This window comes from Apteryx rowi, unplaced genomic scaffold, assembly GCF_003343035.1.
Source record: "Apteryx rowi isolate R43461 unplaced genomic scaffold, aptRow1 scaffold_580, whole genome shotgun sequence".
Taxonomy (NCBI): domain Eukaryota; kingdom Metazoa; phylum Chordata; class Aves; order Apterygiformes; family Apterygidae; genus Apteryx; species Apteryx rowi.
Genome location: NW_020450850.1, coordinates 76,352 through 96,198, shown reverse-complemented (window position 1 = coordinate 96,198; position 19,847 = coordinate 76,352). Strand labels below are relative to the sequence as shown.

General features: G+C 37.9%; 1 protein-coding gene across 5 annotated transcripts; it reads left to right on the top strand.

Annotated features, from left to right (window-relative positions):
• The first annotated feature begins 44 nt into the window (after positions 1-44).
• On the top strand, positions 45-19,635 carry PROSER1 (proline and serine rich 1). Of its 5 annotated transcripts, XM_026082534.1 has the most exons (13): positions 45-381; positions 4,103-4,168; positions 4,844-4,912; positions 5,367-5,461; positions 7,351-7,444; positions 7,949-8,059; positions 8,737-8,820; positions 9,777-9,855; positions 12,490-12,585; positions 12,711-12,755; positions 15,041-16,805; positions 17,475-17,622; positions 17,940-19,635. In XM_026082534.1, the coding sequence occupies exons 1-13, from the start codon at positions 337-339 to the stop codon at positions 18,060-18,062; spliced, it is 2,820 nt and encodes a 939-aa protein (XP_025938319.1). In that variant the 5' UTR covers positions 45-336; the 3' UTR covers positions 18,063-19,635. The 5 variants fall into 5 exon arrangements, with proteins under 5 accessions (XP_025938319.1, XP_025938320.1, XP_025938322.1 ...); XM_026082535.1 differs by lacking the exon at positions 12,711-12,755; XM_026082536.1 differs by lacking the exons at positions 45-381; positions 4,103-4,168 and having other exon boundaries at positions 4,845-4,912; positions 5,374-5,461.
• Positions 19,636-19,847: the final 212 nt, after the last annotated feature.

Below are 19,847 nucleotides of genomic sequence, written 5' to 3'. Positions count from 1 at the left end.
GGGCCCTCGCTGCTCTCCGTCCCGGCCGCCGGCTCTTCCCCTGCCGGCGCCAGCAGCCCCACGCGCGCAGGCGGCGGGCGCTGCCGAGGCGGCGGGCAGCGCCCGGCCCTCTGCCTTTGTCTCTGGCGTTGTGTTCTGCATTGCAAAGGCGCCAGCGCTAAATTCCCGGGTGCTGAGGAGATCCTAAGACACATTTCGTGCCTTGTTTTTGTTTTTTTTTTTTCTTGKTGGAATATATATTTTTTTCTTCTGTATTCTTAAAAATACTTTCAGTAAAGTATTTGGCCTGGATTTTTTTTTCCTGTTTAAATATCTGCATTGAATGAACTAATAAAGATGGATAAGAAATCATTTGAAACCGTGCTGGATGAAATTAGAAAGGTAACTTCTTGTTTTGCATGCTAGATCTAGCTATTTGGTTGCAGACTGTTGTGGTAGATGAACACGCTATTTCAGGTGTTCATTTGCTTAACTACTCACTTGAAAATTGAATAAAGGCTAAATTATTTCTCCGTTGGAATATCTGGAATATGGGGGTGCTGCCAGAAGCTAGCTTTCCTATATCAGATATTGTGTGATATGTTTGCTGTCTTTGAGATTGTTGAGCAGACAATGAGATGCAGAACTGTTATAGTTCATGAAAAGCTAAGCAACTATATTTAAATACTTTTAGCACAAATAAAGAGGACTTCTTTTAAACTATCAGTGGAATGCCCCAAATATATATTGGATGACTGTAAAACTAAAGCACAGAGTTGAGAGATCTGAGATATGCATTGTATTTCTTGCTCTTGGCCTGTACGCTAAAGGTGACTCTTCAGATTTCATGTCTCGTTTAACCTTCATTAGTGTGTTTGTTTTTAGTTCTCCTGAATAACACCGCATTTAGGAGCTTTTTAAGTTCCTGAACGGTGCCTTGTTGCAAAGGCAAACACTTTTGCCCTGTAATGATTGTCTATATACAGAATAAGTTTGAAGACAAACCAAATGCTTGCAGTTATTAGGCAGTCCATCAGACTCTGTTCATCTATAAAGTTCTGTAAGATTTTCAGATGAAAGATATTATGGGAATTTAGATGATTAAATTGATCTGTCATTGTTCTTGTGTGTTATTTTGTTGTCCTCTGAAAGTACTCTTAATGTTTCTTCTGAGTATATGTCTTTGGATCAAACCATTTCTGTTTTCTCAGAAGTTTGAGACTGCCTAGGCTGTTAGCACTGATCTGACAAAATGCAATTGAAAAATGCTCATTTGAAGTAACTAGTTTGTCATGGCATTTTCATATCAGTTCTGAGGAATAAAAGACAAAATAAAAAAAGCAAAAAGGCCATGTTTTGTTTATGTGACTGGAGAAGTTAACTTATAATGTGAGGTATCCACCCTATACATAGTGGTTTAGGAGATACACGTTAATACATGGGAGGGCTGAGTTCTAAGCTGTCCTGTGCTTTCCTTGTTCGAAGCCACATCTCCCACCGCTCAGGGGTGTGCACCCACCTTACCCCAGAACGTAAAATCCTGGGGTTTGATCCATTCTCTGAATTCCGCTTATACCTCTTTTGTTGGAAAACTCATTGAACAAAATACCTACTTGGTGTGGGAAGCAGAGATGCAAATCTGGGCTTCCTGTTGTCGGGCAGGTGCTCTCATTACTTTCTGCATAGAGGCCTGCTTTTAACAGGAAGCCTAGAAATTAGTTGTTGGGACAGTCCCCCCAACTGCTGGAAATGGGCAAGGAAATGGAAGAGAAAACTTTGAAGGGAGTTGGAAAAATGTCTGGAGCCTTCAGACCCTCTGAAATTAACTATCTTAGATGAGAAGTAAAAACCTAGAATGATGTATTTTGCTGTAGTTGAAATGTTAAGCAGGGATGACTTAAATCTCACAAAAGAACAGTTATGTATCCTGTTAAACCTTCTTGATGTGAATTTGAAGAACCTGTTAGCAATAAGATTACCTTATGGCAGAGATGTAACCCTTTACCATTTTTCTAGGAGATATGCTTGTTATGATGATGGGTTGTCCAGGAGAGGCCATCTGCTTTGTCTGGAGTTGGGTGCTCTAGAGAAGCGTGTTCAGTTTCGGGTTGAGATGCCGTGATAGCTGCAGTTGTAGTGTTAGGCCTCTGAAACATGCTGAGGTATGAGCCACCTCTGCACAAAAGCCCTGCTGATGAGCCTTTGTTATTCCAACTGCTCTTAGCATTTTTGCATAAGGTCGTTGTCACAAATTCTCCTTTATAAAACATGTACCATTCTGTGTAATAGGTCAGACTAACAATTTCCTAAGCCTAAGAATTTTCTGGGTGTGTTCTTTCCTCCCACCCTAAGATCTTTTATGGGAAATTTGGGGGGAAATCAAGAAACAACTTTCATGTGACATATTTTCTCTGAGAATTGATGGAGGGGGGAAGTAATGTTTCAAATATTACTACTACTGTGGTGCAGCACTTAAATTCTCCATACGGCTAATTAGTACTTCAGACAAAAGATTTTCTTGACATGTAATTTTAGGCAATTATACTTCCTGCATGTGCTCTGCCTGTATTCTTGTAAACCAAACTTACTGTTAATCCTTAATACTGTGTTTTGTTTATACTAGCTCTGCTGCTAACATTTCTGCTGCTTAAAGTTCATTTTCCAAATACTTATTATGTATCTTTGTTATTAGGTCTTTGTTTAAACTTCATTTCTAGCCCTGTAGTAAAACCTTTTTTCTGTTGTTTGCAGGTAATCCTGTTGGTACACTCCATTTTCAGTCTTACTGTTAGTAGGAAAAACATTGGTTAAATAACTTAATATGCAACTTAGTTCCATCTTTCCCTATGTGTATTTGTGATTATTAATAAAATATTTTTCATAAATTTGCACAGCAGTGCTTTCTGTTTGTGTTCTTGGTATGAGTCATTCAGTTGTTAATTTAAGGAGTAAGAGTAACTTTAGTTTTGATAAAGAAGTTGCTATATGAGATACTAGACTTCTTCCCAAATATGTGAAAAGAAGAAAGGAAGAGAAGAAAAAGCATGAAGAGAAAAGTGTGTTTTACCCTGTGACTTCAGCATTTCTGGTAGTCTCAGTATCTTATGAGACACAGAAAGGAAGAGGTTTGCCAAGGACAGTATGCAGGTGGTTTTCTGTGCACCCGTGCTATTCATAATCGGATTGCAGTGAGGGAGGACAGCATGTCTGTGAGTGTGGAGTGACAAGGTGGGGGAAGCAAAAGAATATAGATGGCCTTTAGGTCTATACAGTGCAGTTGGGAAGAAGATGGAAATGAGCATGGTGGGTGAATGTGTGGGGGTGATTTGAGAGTAGTTAGTGTGGGAGTTATCAATGGATGAGGGCCATGCAAACTGCGGAGAAGAGGGTGCGTGCCAGTTAGAGTGATCACAGTTGAATTCCTGCCCTATCTTTATGTCCTTTATGTGTGTCAGTTAGCTGGGTGGGAGGAGAAGGGGGAAGCCCTGCCTATTGCATGGCCCATGTGGTATCAAAAGAACTATATCTTGCTGCTAAGGCAAAAATGGTGGTCAGTACTGCATTAGACTACTCTGCTTCCTTTGTTTTGTGTGATTGCGTATTAAAATTCAAGCTATTGGATGGTATTGAAAATACAACATCACCCTCTGGAGCAAGCTTTTCTCATACAGCTATCTTTACAGACTTCGTACCCAGTCTTGTCATAAATTCACTGAAATAAGATACTCTGCTAATTATTTTACGGGAAGCATCTGAAAATACTGCATGAATAATGACCTGTATTATCTTGTTTAACATAAAGCTAGTGTAAACTTTAGAGGCAAAGGGGATGATGATGATGTTCTTTCAGTGCAATTTTAAGCCAAAAAACAGTGCGAAATGAAGCAAAAAAAATGAGTAGCTTTTTCTAACAGAAGAACTAAATGTCCTCTCTCTGCCTTTCATTGTTCRCTTAATTGTCTATGGAATATCCTTAGGCAATTCTTAGAAATATTTCAGTGTAATTGATGCAAATGTTGTTTTGTAAGATCAGACATTTTTTAGATTAATAGATTTGTCTAGCAGATGATTGTGCTATAATTTTTGAGGGGCTACTTATGTGTTTTTTTTCTCTATCTTTTAGGCTGTATTGACTGAGTACAAGTTAAAAGCTATCGAATATGTTCATGGATACTTTTCAAGTGAACAGGTAAAAGTCAACACTGGCTTGGGCTAAAGGGGGCTCTTGGTTTTGTGTATCCAGTAATACAGAAAGACATTTTCTTTGATCATACTCAGATGGATCATGTTTACTTTTTTTTTAATTAACTGAAGAGATTTAAATCTACATTGTTATATCAGCATTAATCTGTTAAAAGTAGTTCTAAATTGTTTTATGTTGTCATAACAATTATATTTTAGCTCCTCATCTGTGGGGAAAATTAATCATCACAGAATTTGGAATTATTTTGGATGTAGTTTCTAAATAGCTGTGTAGTAACAGGTATCCAGATGTTATTTTGGCACTATATAGGTCTTTTTCGTTTATTTGTTTGCTTTCTTTATATATGCGTTTGGTTGCCAGCCTGTTTGAGATACTGAATATTTCTAAGCATTTGTGAGAAGACTTTTTAATTTTAATACTGTGGCAGCAGTTGGGTACATACACAAATATATATTCAAGTAAGTATCTATTTTAAATATTTCTGTAAAAAAGCCTTCATCTCATAAGGCAGGATTTTTAAGAGCTGACTTATAAACAAAAAGAACATTAGCTCCTCGTATGCACTGATGTAATCAAATATCACAGATGGACATATTTTAGCATACATTAGCATAAATTTTGAATCCACATAAAGGATTAATTGAGTCCTTTCTGTTGCAGGTTGTTGAGTTACTGAGATACTTTTCCTGGGCTGAACCACAGCTCAAGGCAATAAAGGCTTTACAGCATGTAAGTTTTTGTAGTATAACCTTGTATTTGCCTTCTTAATCTGCCTTTAATTTTGTAATGTGTACTTATCCAACTGATGTGTCCACCCTTTAAACTTCAAGCTTTCCTATTCTCCTCTTTCTTTTTCAAAGGTATCATAATGAGAGACATCATACTTCTAAACAGGGTATCTCTTCTTACTGAAGTATCTTTTACCTTCCTCTGTATCACAAGAACAGTTACCTGTTGTAACTATTAATAACTTTTCTATTTTCTCTGGATTTTGGCAAGTGCTTTTTAGAGTTTGCTGAGCATTTAGCACACAATCTCCTTCCCAGTGAGAGGGAGATAATATTAATATTAAACATTTACTGCAATACATGATGTGAAGCTGTTACCATGTTGCATTATGAATATAAAGTAACTGTACTGCCTTATTTTATGTAAACTTTTTTCTTTCTTGCTTACTTGTCAGAAAATAGTGGCTGTTCCAGCATCAAAAATGATTAATATTCTCAACTGTTTCACATTCAGTAAGGACAAACTTATTGCCCTAGAAATCTTAGCTTCGTAAGTACCTCTTGTGTTGTATTTCTTTAAGATGTAATTGTTATTTTTATTAAAGTTGGAGTATGTAAAACTTAAGATACTTCTAGAAGGAAGCACTGTGACCAGTTAAGGTAAAGTACACCTCTTTATTCAGAAGTGCAAATTCATTACTAATGGGGCTTTGAAAAAGAAGAATAAGAAGTAGATGTGTAAAATTGCAAAATTCCTCCGAGTCTTGAGCATCGTGCTCTGCAGGCTTCTGCCTGTTGAAAATCTGCCACTTCACCAATGTTTTTAAAGTAGACTCCATAGTCTTTAAAAGAATTAAGAGGTCCTTAAGCTTATTTCTGTTCACTGAAATGTAAAAGGCTTGAGATCAGAGAGAGTAAGGCTGTAGCTGTGTAGTCTGTGCGTTAACCCTTTTGCATTTTAAAAGCTCTGTAAAAATTATATTTGTGAAAATTAAGTGAATACTTGCTTTAAATTGGCACATTTGACTTACAGATCTAATGTCTATAAAATTTTTATAGGTATTTTAAGTGTATACAGCAAGATTTTTTTTTATTGAACATAACTGCTTCAAAGGATCTGGCATTTACATCTATTTATGTTAGAACTCTTCTGATTTATTATATGAGTGAAGGGTGTATGTGTGTGTGGTTGTTGAGGCTTTTTTGGTTTTGTTTTTCTGTATAAAGCATGTCTGCCTTGCATATGAACTACTGTTTATCAGCCAGCTCGAACATTCTGGGGCATGTAAATTCTTGATATAAATTTCTGTAAATAAATAAGACTGAGGATATAGACGTGGTCTTGCTTTTGGAGTTGATCTGTAGGAATCTGTGTGAATGCTCCTAATCTGTTTTAGTCCAAAGCAAACCAGGTAGCCTAAAGGAATTTCAGCAACACATTAAACTAACCTGTTTTACTCCTCCTTGGAATGGGATTAGAGCACACAGGCTGATTAGTTGCTGCTCTTTAGCTGGTGGGGTGGGTGTGCGTGATAACTTTTTAAACTGTTGAGTTTCTGCAATGCAAGAGCATAAGATTACATTCATTACATGATGAAATAAAAATCCTAACTCACGTCTTTGTACTTACTTTGTAAACAAAACTAGAGAAGAGAGTGAAAGTACATTCACATTTTAATACCATTCTTTAAGGTGTTTTACATGGCTTTGTTCAACATTCTGTTGATTCCGTTTGTTCTAATATTTTCCTCCACCGAAGAAGTCCTCCTTTAAGGGGCTGTACTATAGTTCCAGCAGCTTGGGGTGGGAGCAGAGACAGGACATTTGACAGCAATAAAGGTGCTGTGGTCAGAGTTTTGAAGCAGGTGTGTAGAATCAGGCATTAGGCTATCTACTGTGTTTGCAGATTTTGTTGTTCTCTTAGGTGTGTCCAGCATTATTTTGGGAAGAAGAGCAAGGAGAAGGGAAGGTACTTTTTGGAGCTATCGGAAGAGTTTCATTAGTATTGCAGAACATGGGGAGAATTGCAAGGAGTTCATCTTTTTCATTCTGAAGTAAATAAGAGACAGTGGCAAACCTTGTAGCTGCTGTKTTTCTGCTGTGCTGGGAATTGTGCGCTAGTAGCAATTAAAGCTTTCTAACGAACTGCTATGATGCAAAATTCATTTTGTCAACATGGTTATTTTTACTATAAAGTCTAGTAATTGTCGGTTACTTTGTATTGATAAGTAATCCTAATACCATGTTTCACTTACAGATATGAGGTCCGTATTTAATTAAGCCTGAGGTTTTTACTTTAGTAATGATAATGTTATGATCTGAACTTACCATGTTCTGTTGGGTACTGTTTGAATAAATGTTATTTGTTTTTCCGTAGCGCATTATTTCTGGCAAACATATGAAATGATAGTAATCCTTTGTCAATATCTTCATTTATAGCAACATTGTTGATGCTCAGAATTATCGCCTTATTGAAGATCTGTTCAGAATTAATATGTCGGAGAAAAAAAGATGCAGAAGAATTCTTGAGCAGGTATTCAAGATACTTTAGTTTTCTTGATTCTTTAAAATATAGTATGGTCTTTATGGTCATGGGGGGATGAAGACTTTTACCATGAGGGCTGCTAGAAACTGCTGGTGGAAGACACCCTGAAAGAAGCAGCTGCAAAAAGAGAAGAACCATGTAATGCATGTGCAAAGAAGAGGGAAGGCTGTCCAGAATCAGGATCAGATGGCAAAAGGGACATAGACTGTGTCCTTAAGCATTGGTTACATGTCTGAGTTTTCTTAAAGAACACCAAGTTTTTGCACCTAAGTTTTGTAGAAGCAGAGATGGGCTGAGTTATTCAAAACAAAGGGGACTTTGGCAAAATCTCAAAAGGAGTATCTGGGAAGATCTGACATCCAGGAGAGACAAAGCTTTGGATTGTTCTGAATAGATGGATTAATGCAGTCTAAATGTCATGAAATAGTAATTCATTTCTTTAAAATATTGAATTTAATAGCAGATAATGTCTTTTCTTTGATTATTTTGTAGGCTTCAAAAACAGGTTGTAAGGCTCCTCATGCTATGATATCATCCTGTGGCATGATTCCGGGCAATCCTTATCCCAAGGGCAAACCAAGCCGCATAAATGGAATTTTCCCAGTAAGTATGATCTTTTGCTTGAGCTTTTCATGGCATTCTTGATTGAGGATTCATTGAAGTATAATCAAACCAGGATCCATATACATGGAAGGAGGAATGGAATTAAAAGCAATGTTTTTTTTTCCTGAATTACTCCATTATGTGTTCTTAGTCAACCTGCATTATTTTTATTTGCACATTCTTCCTGTGCCGCTTTGTGTGAAGATTACTGCATAAATAAGATATTGTTCGTATATGGAAAACATTGTAAACTACAGCTATATTTGGCAGAATGAAGGAAACTAGAGGTTTAAAGAGCCTTAATAGTAGGTAGGTGAGATGACCTAATATGGTCACTATGGTACTACCGTTAATCCTAGTGTAGTTTTTGAACAACTGTGTTAAATATTTCTTGTGAGCGCTTTGAGAGCCAAAAATACAAGTATGGTGAAACATGGACTGTTTAATATGCATCCCTTTACAAAAGCCCAATGTTATAAACCAAACTACTGGAATGCTCTTACTTAGCATTTTACAAGCATAGAACACACTTTTTTTCCTGAACAAACATGATTAATATCACATTCAGAATATCCAGAAATTTGACTGTAATTTAGAAATAAGGTAAATATGCAAGGAATTCTGTAGCAAGTTTTGCTTCTAAATTAATACTTAATAGTTTAATTTTCTTATTTCAGGGAACCCCTATTAAAAAGGACACAGAAGAATGTACTAATGAAGGAAAGGGAATAGCAGCCCGTATACTTGGACCATCCAAACCAGTATGTCTAATAAATAAATGAAACATTAAGAAAAAAAGTGCAATCAACAACCAAATTCATAAGGCTTTTTATGAAGTGCTGTTATGTTACAGGAAGACTGTAGAATAGTAATTTAAATAAAGCTTAACTTCTATAACAAAAATAATATTCAATGACGTAGTATGTCTGTATGTAACTTGAGAAGAATTAAGCTTTAGTTTATATCCTTGGGGAATATGACTCTCTAGTGGATACAATATGCTGGCATTCAAGGGCAGAATTTAAATCACAGTAGCAGAAGAGAAAACTGCAAATTTATGCAAACTTTATATCACAGTCTGTGAGGGTTCCCCACAAAAAAATGCATGCATCTTGAAAGCTTGAATTAACGGGGTGCCTTATGAGGAAATTCTTGTTTCTTGACAACACAGCTGATTTATATTTCAAAAATTTTAAACATGTGGGACAAACATTCACTGAATCTGATACTACTTCTACTGTGAGTTTTAAAGTATTGTCGAAATATTTTATTTGCACTTTTATGAGGTGTTTCCCACTGAACTGTATTATGTTAAAAGGATAGATAACTTCATAAGTATTTGTTATTTTTAAATATGCTAAATATTTAAGAGTACTATTAAACTTAAAAATGTGCTAAATATTTAGCACAAAGACTGTGGGGTGTGAAGACTACAAGGCAGGAGGGAGTTCCTTTCTCCTACCTGCACTCAGTGTTTCATTAAAATCTAAAGGTGTACTTACTAGTGGTGTATGTTTCCTTCTCTTCAGAAGGCGTGAAACATTTACAGCCACTGCAGCAATTATGATGAAATTTAGTATCATAATATTTTTCTCATGAAGAACAACTATCTGTGCAGTATCTGAATGTTAAATTTCTGTGTGAGAAACATTAGGTAATGCTTTCACTATTGCTTCTTCTGKTTTTTTTTTGTTTGTTTGTTTTTGTTTTTATGTAGGCTCCATCAACCTACAATCCACACAAACCAGTTCCATACCCCATCCCACCATGTCGGCCACATGCAACTATTGCACCAAGTAAGCTTCTGTGTTTTAGCTTGATGCTACTGTTTCATCCATTTGCCTTTTAAGTAAAGTGTGTCTAGTGTCAGTTTCTCTGACCATGATCATATCTGAAATTGGCTTGTGCTCCCTAAGCATACTCTGGGTACTAGTTTCTACCTCTTCCTGTCATGACTGCAGAGTTAATAAAATGAGGAATATGTTGGCTTCTTTTTCCAACATCCACATCATTAAGAAAATTAACAATTCTCTTCTGACAACGAAATGTTTCATGTTTGGGAGGCACTGTGCATGTAAGATAAGACGAGGGCTGTGTTGTTGCACTAACGTTTGACCAGGATTTGGGCTTTGGCTTGACAAGTCTGTTGGCCTGTTGCTGTTGTGCCAAATTTAGCATGTGGTCAGGCACACCTAAATTAGATGGCAATATGTTCAGACCTCCTGAAGGGCAGTAATCTGTTTCTCAGTTGCCTGCAGTAAATTATCTTCACTTTCTCCCCATCACAGTGGAACACAGCTCCCTAAAAGAAAAGTGTAGGCATGTAGACTTCAATCTCAGAAGGGAGGTAGTGGTTGCAGTGTGCAGTGTTTGATTCTATCTCTTCCTAGCCTTGTGCTTCAGGCAAGACTGAGCCTTTTTGCAAAAGCATCTTTTGTCTTTGCTCTGCTACATCAGTTGTTTGATTCCAGACATTTGTGGAAGAGAGCAAGGTGCTTAGCAGCACATCTCTCATCTGCAGCTGGAATCTAGCCACCTAAATACTGTGACAGGGGTTTTGCTGGCAGTACTATTGAGTTGCCACTTATCTGGAAGAATAGGTTGGAGTACTTAACATAGTCAGGCTCTGGTCTTTTGGTACAGCAGCTGAAAGCTTTTTTAACCTTGCCATTCTGTATTGCATAACAAAGAGTGCTCTGGTTTAGAAGCTTGCTTTTCATGGTGTTGGGGATTTCAGGGAGTTTTCAAGATACTTGGTAAGGGGTGTGCTAGAATTGGTTTCAGGTGTTAATAGCGTGGCTATTGAAGGGTGAGCCATCTCACCAACTTGATGTTTACAAATGCCTTTATAGTCAGTTCAGAAAAATGGAAACTAGTAGTGACTAAAATAAGTTGAAAAAATCTGATGCTTCGTGACCTAGAAAAGACTTTCTCTCCAATGAGTATAAAGGAAATCTGTAGACTAGCTCAAATTTATGTTAGATGAATCCTATCAAAAATAAGTTAGAGCACAAAATTTGACCTCTGACTAAGACCTAAATATTAGCAGATTTTAGAATATGAAATAGTTTTTGAGCTCTTGGCCTTATTAGGCTGTAAAAATTTTTTTTTTTTTTTAAAGAGTCCCTTGTTAATGGGGAACTGATGATTTACTTGAATCCAGCTCTTAAGTGAGTTATGTTTCATTAGGAGGTCAAAAACGTATTTTGAAGTGGGAACAGATGTATTTCTATTGCTTTTAGCTATTGCAAGCATTTTATTTATATATGCATGGACTGGTTGTGTGTGTATATACGTATATATACAGACACACACACACATACACACACACACACACACACACACACATGTTTAATGAGATTACAGTTACTGACCTGAGACTGTTAACTTGATTGTTTTTAAGTAATGGTCAAAAACAATGGGAATAATATTTAGTTTTGTCTCATATATATATATATATATATATATATATAAAACATGTATGTATAACATCTACCTGGGTGGCACAATGGTTGTTAATTACTTTTTTGAATTTAGATCATGAGTTGTCATGCCAGAAATCTAACTTTAGGTAGATCTGCTATAAAAATGTGAAATCAGAAAGGAATTTTGTATGGCATATTACTGCACTCTGAATATTGTTCGTGCGCTGCCTTTTCATAGGAAGCATAAATTTGTATATGTTTAAAATGCTTGTTCAGGCACATTGTTGTATGTGTGTTCCTCTTATTTAAGTTCTGATGATGTTCTTCAGAACCGTATACCATAGCTATAGAACAGTAGTTTAAGTTACCCCAAAGAATAAGGGGGAAAAAGGTATGTTTGTTATGTCAAGTACAATAAACGTTTCATATCAAAATCATCTGCTATCCCACTTCAGTTTCTTAATATTTAAAGAGATATTGAAGAATGATAGGCTAAGTATTTAATGTGCACAGAGTTGGGACATTTTCTCTTCTGACTAGTATTGGAAGACTGGTGGGTGATCATTGCTATGCATTTCTGTCTTTATTTCTAAAGGCTTTGACATTAAAGGAAGAGTTGCAACAGTCTAAGTTAGGAACAGGAAAAAGAACAAATACTGCTGCAGACACTCCAAATCACTCCTCTCCCTCTGAGTTTTTCAGTCAACACGGAACTGAAAGCAACAGAAGCCTGGCTTTTTCAGGCTGTTTCAAGGAGCAGAACTTAAATTTCAGTTCCTCTTTGGTTCTGCTGTTAAAAATGGTTAGAGAACTGTCCTTACTAAAACTTGGATCACAATGCATGTCACTCGGGCAGACTTTGACAACAGCCTGGATAATAAACTCTGGCTTTTTTGTGGAGGAATATTTTACAACCTTGAAAATATTCTTTTAAAGAAAGATACTTCCTGGTTTATTCAGATGTGGTTTTTTTGACAACAAGGTGTATGTTGCATTTGTTTTCAGGTGCTTACAACAATGCTGGCTTAGTTCCAATGGCTAATGTCATAGCTCCAGGCTTACCAGCTCCTCCACCGTACACTGCTAATCAAGTTGTACCAGGTAAAGCATGCATGCCTTTAAAAATGTTACTAGTGGTTTTTTTTCCTCCTCCATTGTTGTGAAAGGATCATTCTCTGCTGGAGTTCCATCTTCTTTTAAATAACTGCCTGCTGTTCTCTGTTTAGAAAATGAAGACCTTTCCAGCCAGGCAAAACCTTCCCAAAATCAAGGTAAACTGCAAATCTTCAGGGAGATTGTGTGTTGACTGTAACTTTGTTCAGAAAATCTAAATAGCTTTTATTTCTTTAGTGTGATTTTCATAAGCATCTGAGTATTTAAATGCTATTGGAGTAAGATCCCTTGAGAGTTAAGGAAAAAATCATCTCAGGCATTTGGCGCTTTGAGGTATTGAAACACTAAAATCTGGCCTTTTGAGTTAGTGCGTTGAAGTTTTCTGTTCTTAAGCATCTATATATGTATTTGAGAAATCGCGTAAAAGCTAGATCAGAATATGCTTTGGAATGTAATGCACTGAAGCACTTCATTAGTATCTCTGCAGTTGTTAAAACACTGGACTTCAGCCTATTTGAAAACCCATTCATATTTTTATTTCATACACAAATTGCAATAGAAAACTTACAAATGGGCCAGGCAGATTCTTTGTTTCTAGTTTGAAATCCAGATGTAGAATGTCTTATTGCAGACTGTTACATCTAACTGTGTCCTTCTGCACTCTGTTAAAACTATAATTCTTTTTGCAGAAGCAAGTTGTTGGTTTTTTTGGTCTGTATTTGAGTAGTACTTAGTATACTGGGTTTTGGTCTTGGGGTGATAGTGATACAAATAATAATAAAATCCCATGCCAAACTACTTATACTTGCTTTGATAAGACTTTGTTAGTTTTGACAAATAGAAACTGAGGAACTACTGTGTATTAAGTCAGGCATTCTAGCAAGTACCCAAATTAGATAAAATGACCATGTTAAGTTTAGATCCTGTAAATATTTCTATGAGAGGGGAAATTTTTTGTTTTGTTTTGTCTTTCCTCCACTATGTCCAGGGATGGCTCTACAGGAACATTACTATTTTAAAGACTTACTTTATGCATATATACCCTTTAAGTGCATATGCATGTATTTACAAGGTAGTTTATAGAAGTAAATCAATACAATGTAAGAGAAAAAATCTCCGAGAAGGAGAGATTCAGTAATAGCTCTGGGTTCTATTACAGCTGCATTTCTTTGGTAGCTATGGTTGCTGTCAGGGTTAAGAACTATGATCATCAGGAGATTCTTCAGTTTGGAAATGGGATGAGGTAGGGAAAAAATCCAGAGCAATCTGGATTCAGCTTTTTGTAAAAGAATATGTAAAAGGAAGTTGTTTGCAAACTGACTAGTTTTACAGTTTTAAGATACAAAAAAGAGGAGTTTGTCATGTCAGTTTAGGTCCAGATTTTTAAAAATTCTGGTTTTTGTTTTCGGAGTATGTGTGTGTAGAAATTGGGCAGGAGGTAAATCCAATTTATTGCGCATAGTTATAGGAGTGATATTTGGCTGGTTGGATCAGTGATTTGTTTACAGTTGAACAGATTATTTTAAGAGTAAAATAAAAGATGAGGGTTGTTTGAGAGGAATGATTAACACATTCATATTCTGCAGGGAACTAGATGTAAAGATATCAAAGCTCTTGACATGCCTGGGTTCATAAATGCAGCTTTTCTCCATTAATGCCTACGTCCCCATTAGCAGTGTGCCTTCCTGTTTTCCTACAGCTTGATGTCTCTTTGACTTACTTTGTAGGGTTGATATAAGCTGATATTCATAGTGGCAGGTGCTTGCCTCTATTATAGTTGACTTCAGACTTCTAAAAATATTTGTTAATAAGCTAACATTAACACTTGACCGTACTATTGTATTGTGATGCATGAATTTAAAAGTGCATCTTCTTAGAATTAAAGTATGAAGGAAATAGTGATGAGTATGACCCAATTTTACAGAAGAAAAGTACTGTCACTGGAAATTACCTTTCTTCAGTTGTTGACTAAACTCTGAAATCATGGTATGTTAAAATAGCTGGTTCTGAAGGAAATCCTGACCTTCAGTGAGAGTGAATGCAGAGGGGGCCCTGTGAGGCTGCTAGAATGTTAGATCTAGTTTGGGTATGGCTAGATGTTAGTGATTAGAGAGAAGGTGTTTATCTGTATCACTGAGAGATTCTTACAGAGTATATTTGAGTATCTAAACTGTCTTGTATGAGATCATGAAAAGGTGACAGATGCTGTAAAGGGTTTTAAAGAGAAGTGGTAACCTACATAACGTACAACCTGTGTTATGTGCTTGTACATACCTTTTTATTTTGCCTTTATAGGCTCCAGTGTGGGTTGTTTATATACAGACACTGTGTGTTAGCTATTGCCTATGTATCATATTTTGAAATACTGTATAAAATCTGTTTGTGTTGATTTCAAACATTTCTGACAGTTTCAAGTATTCTTACCAGTTTTGTTTCTTTGCAGCTTTTTCTGCACAAGTGAATCAGCTCTTTACTCCTCATGGTTCTAATCCTTCAACACCTGCTGCTACTCCAGTCCCTACCCCATCACCTGTCAAGGCAATAAGCCATCCATTAGCACCTGCAACTCCACTCATCCCTGGGATGAACATGTCTACCCCTGTCCTTCCTGTTTTCCCAGGACAGGTCTCCTCTTCCATCCATACATCTCAGCCATCAACCCCAACCCCTACTGTCATCAAATCCCTTTCATTGCCTGGTGTTCCTGTCACATCTGTTCACAGTGCAACCTCTACCCCTGTCCCTGCAGTTTTCTCTGGGCTGGCTTCTATACCCACTGCTACGCCAGCTCCACAAGGTTCTTCCACGCCGTGTGCCACACCTGCACCTAATGAAGCTTTTGCATCTGCTGCTGCACCATTTGCTAGCCTCCCTTTTTCTGCATCCTCTTCAGTTGCTTCAGCTAATAATCCTACTCCATTGTCATCAGTTTTTGCTGGCCTCCCTTTGTCCTTGCCACCCAATCCTCAAGGGATTTCTAGTCCCGTGCCCTCTACAATTGCTAATTCCCCTGCCACTACCATTCCTGGTTCACTTAGCTTGCCTAACCCAATTTTGTCTGTTTTAAAGGGATTTCTGACATCAAATGACACTTCATTAATCAATTCATCTGCTTTACCTTCTGCTATGACAAGTGAACTTGCTTCTTTATCTGCCCTTGCTAATCAAAGCTCTGACTCTCCTGCTTCCTCTGTCAACAAATGTTATACTCCATCAGCCACCCCCACCCCACAGTGTTCCTCCACGCCTGGGCTGGCCATTTTTCCAGGTCTTCCATCCCCATCTGTGGCCAATTCTAGTTCCACTCCTCCAACATTGCCTGCACAGTCGCCTTTAACCACTTCACCGTCTATTCTGCCAGTCAACTGTGGCTCCTCAGCCTCCCTCTTGCATGGCACAAGCCCTACTAATCCTGATCAGCAGCTCTCATCAGCCCCAGCTGCCACAGGTATCCCCACAGTTCTGGTCAAAACAGAACCCATGAGTCCTACCCTTTCAGCCTTCAAAGGTCCTTCTCATTCGGCTGGCCCTTCTCACGGCACTCTAGGACTGTCGGCACTTGGGCACGCATACGCTTCAGCAGCTTCAGTGCCAGTCAGTTTACCCGGTTCCCTAAATCCAGCATTATCAGGTCTCTCCTCTTTGAGTGCTCCTTTAAACAATTCCACTTCTCTGGCTTCCATTTCCCTTGCCCCACATGGCTCCCCTGCTCCCATTGCCCCTGTATTTAATGGACTTCCTCCTTTTACGTCTCTAACCAGTAACTTTGCTTTTACTGGTAATCCAGCACTTACGCCACCTGTCACTCTCCCAGGGTCTTTGTTAGCTACTCCGTCTACAACTGCTTCAGCTGTGTCTGCCCCTCATGTGAATACCACAGCAGCCGTACTCTCAGGACTCGCCGCCTCAGCAACAGTCTCTGCTCCACCCTTTTCGCTTAACTTGTCCAGTGCCGTCCCTTCCCTTTTTTCTGTTGCCCAGGGACCTCTGGGATCATCAAACCCATCCTTCCCTGGTTTTCCTGTCTCTAACCCACCCTCTGTCACTCCTGCTCTCCCTTCTTTCCCTGGCCTCCAGGCATCTTCTGCAGTAGCAGCAGTTGCACCGTTGCCGGCAGCTGCCACAGCCCCATCTCCGGCTCCAGTCCTGCCAGGGTTTGCCTCGGCCTTTAGCTCAAACTTCAACTCCGCACTTGTTGCACAGGCTGGGTATGTTTCTGTTTCTGAAGGAGGTCAGAGCCATTTCTTTTTCTCTGAGCAAAACACTGGTTTTACTTTAGGCGTAGACGTTATTTTCAGTCATAGTTAGCAAGTAGAATTAATTTTTTAAACTTAGTTCACCGGCAGATTTCCACCTGTCTTTAGAAACTAATAGTTACTGAATAGATTATCCTCCTCAGTAGTCCCAGTTACCACAGAGTTTAATCCAATGAGGTGCTGAGTGACCTTATTCCCAGATGAGTATACTTGGCACCTCCTAGGATTTTACAGGAATGGATCCCACGTGGGCATCCATTGACACATCCAGGTCATAGCAGACAATATGCGAGATGTTACTATGATTTTAGGAAGTACTCAGCATTAGCTTCTGTCTATGAAATTTTGTGGGCAAACAGTAGGCACAGCCGAGGTACAAAAACTTCTGACTTCCCTTCTCAGGTACATGTGTGTTCCAGACAGTCTTGGCTGCTGTGTGCATGAATAATTTGTAGGTGGATAGAGGCTGGGCTTGTGTTTGGAAATTCTAGCCTTTATAAGCTTTAGAAAAACAGGTGCTTATCTAATTTATATAGACATAAGCTTATGTAGACAGAAACATAGGATAAAATGCAATATAGGTGTTCTTAATAACAGCTATGTCTTGACTCATTTTTTCAGCTTGACTTCTGGACTTCAGACACCGGGAAATACAGTTTTTCCTGGTCTTTTATCTCTCCCTGGTATCCCTGGCTTTCCCCAAAGTGCCGCACAATCTTCCTTACAGGAACTGCAGCATAGTGCGGCTGCGCAGTCAGCACTACTACAGGTAACAATACTGTTCTGCTTTCAGTTTCTGCTCGGGTTGTGCCTTTACCTTGATAGTTCCCACAGATACTATAGTTGTTAGGCAAGTTTGAGGCGGCTTTAGATAATGTGTAGTTTTATCATGTCTCTTGTCCATGAAACAACTTGTTTCAGTCCTTGACCTACCAAGGTTATTTGAAGCTATCATCAGAGTTTGTATTTGATAATTTAGATAAGTTTAGTCTACCTTTTGAGTAGGACTAGTATTCTTCCTGCAGTTTTACTTTATTTTGTTTGTTTTTATCAGTGCTGTTGCCTAACTTCTTTTCCTTCCTGAAGGCACATTCTGCTTCTGCTCTGGAGAACTATACAGCTCAGCCTGAAGGTTTTGCTAACTATCCATCAACACCAGGAACACCATTTTCTTTGCAGACGAGTCTACCCCAGAGTGGATGGCAATAAATACCAGATATTTTTAAAGACTGCAGTAGTTGCTTGACAGAGCCTGATCCTGCTTACTTTGAAGGCTGACAGAATTGCACACCGCTTCAGTAGCAGCATGATCTGAGTTGGGGAAAGAAGGGGAAATATGAGGATAAAATGCTTCCGGGAAACTGTTTGTGTCAGATGGCAAACCATGTCATGATTGCTTTTAACTGATTCAGGGTCTGATCCTGTGAATTGCTGAGCATCCTTGACACTCTTTGTAGCTTATGAGTTCAATGCTTGTTTTTTTTTTACAGAATTGGGAAGGTTCAAACAGGCATATATGTAAATAGAGCAATTGGCTGTCAGACTGAATGGGGAGAACAAGTATACTTAATAGTGTGTATAATCACCTATCCTTCTGTTACATTTTGTATGGTATATGTGGTTAATGTAGAACAAGATCTAGTCTGAAATTAGATACTCAAAGCTGTTGGTGACCTTTATTCTAGATGCACACCTTTTGTGTGTGCATGGATCAAGATCAGTTTACGGTTCTTAGGATCCTTTCATATGCGTGAGGATCTCCTGTTAGCATCACTAGTATGTCAAGGGGAGACTAGATCAGAGGGATTTGAGGGTTTTCTTATGCTTTGAAATATTGTCATGGGCTTGCTGCTGAATTGAGTACTCCACTGTCTGAATCTGAACAGGAGAGCTAGGAAATGATGCTGTACTATATTTGGATAGAAGTGGATTATGTCTTATTGGAGTATGGTTTAGCTAGCTGGTAATACGTCTTTCTGAAGTGCATAAAAGCCTTTTGATTAGTCTCTTAAGATAATGTTCCATAACATCCTCCCTGCCCCCACACCTCTATGTGAATAAAATAACTGTACTGCGGATAGGCTGCCTATCCGGCACTTTTGACTGCAGACTTCTGTGAATGTTTACAGATATGGGTCAAGTTCTTCTCTCTCTTATATTCACAAACCTACTGATTATCTTTAAGGTTTTTGGCTCTAATCCACAACTTGATGGTGCTTGTGCTATCCTGTGAATATAAGTGGGAGCAGAATTTGGACCATGGGATTTTTTAGTATTTTTCCTTGGAAAACGTACATGATTTTAAAGGCATATAGCTAAATTAACTATTGGTTAGGAAAGGTTATGACGCAGTGTATAGAAAGGTCTTGCTTTGTTAGTGAAATTCAGTTGTGCACTCTTCTAATAATGTTAGTACCTGTGGCAATGTGTAAACACATCATTGAATATCATCTATTTAAGATAAACTCTTGATCGTGTTCTGGAGACGATAGAGATGAATGATATTCAATCCTGTGATTAAATTAAAATGTAGAGGATACTATACTGTAGAACAGCTCTGCACCTAGAGTTTTACTTTTTTAAAGATGAATTCTGCTGGGAGATGTTGCTAATGTATTTTCTTTCCAGATGTGAACAAACTTTTTTAGAACATTAATGGAAATTCCTGTATTGCTTTTTAACACAATTTTTTAAATAAAAAGTTTACAGTCATGGCACAAAGGCTTTGCTGACTATTTACCTATTTGCTTATATAACAGATGAATAAACTTCTTTTTACTAAGATGCCTCCTAATGTTTGATCTTGTTTATGTTGTTCTTTATCATGCAGAATTATATACTGAATTATAAAATAGATTCTCTAAAGAGTAATAAATAGAAATGTTGAAGTGTTTATGATAGAATCGTTTAGAAAATTTAAGCAGTGCCCTATTTATTTTGTAACCCATTGGGTAGTCATGTAATACATGTGTAGTTCAAAACCAGTAAGCATTT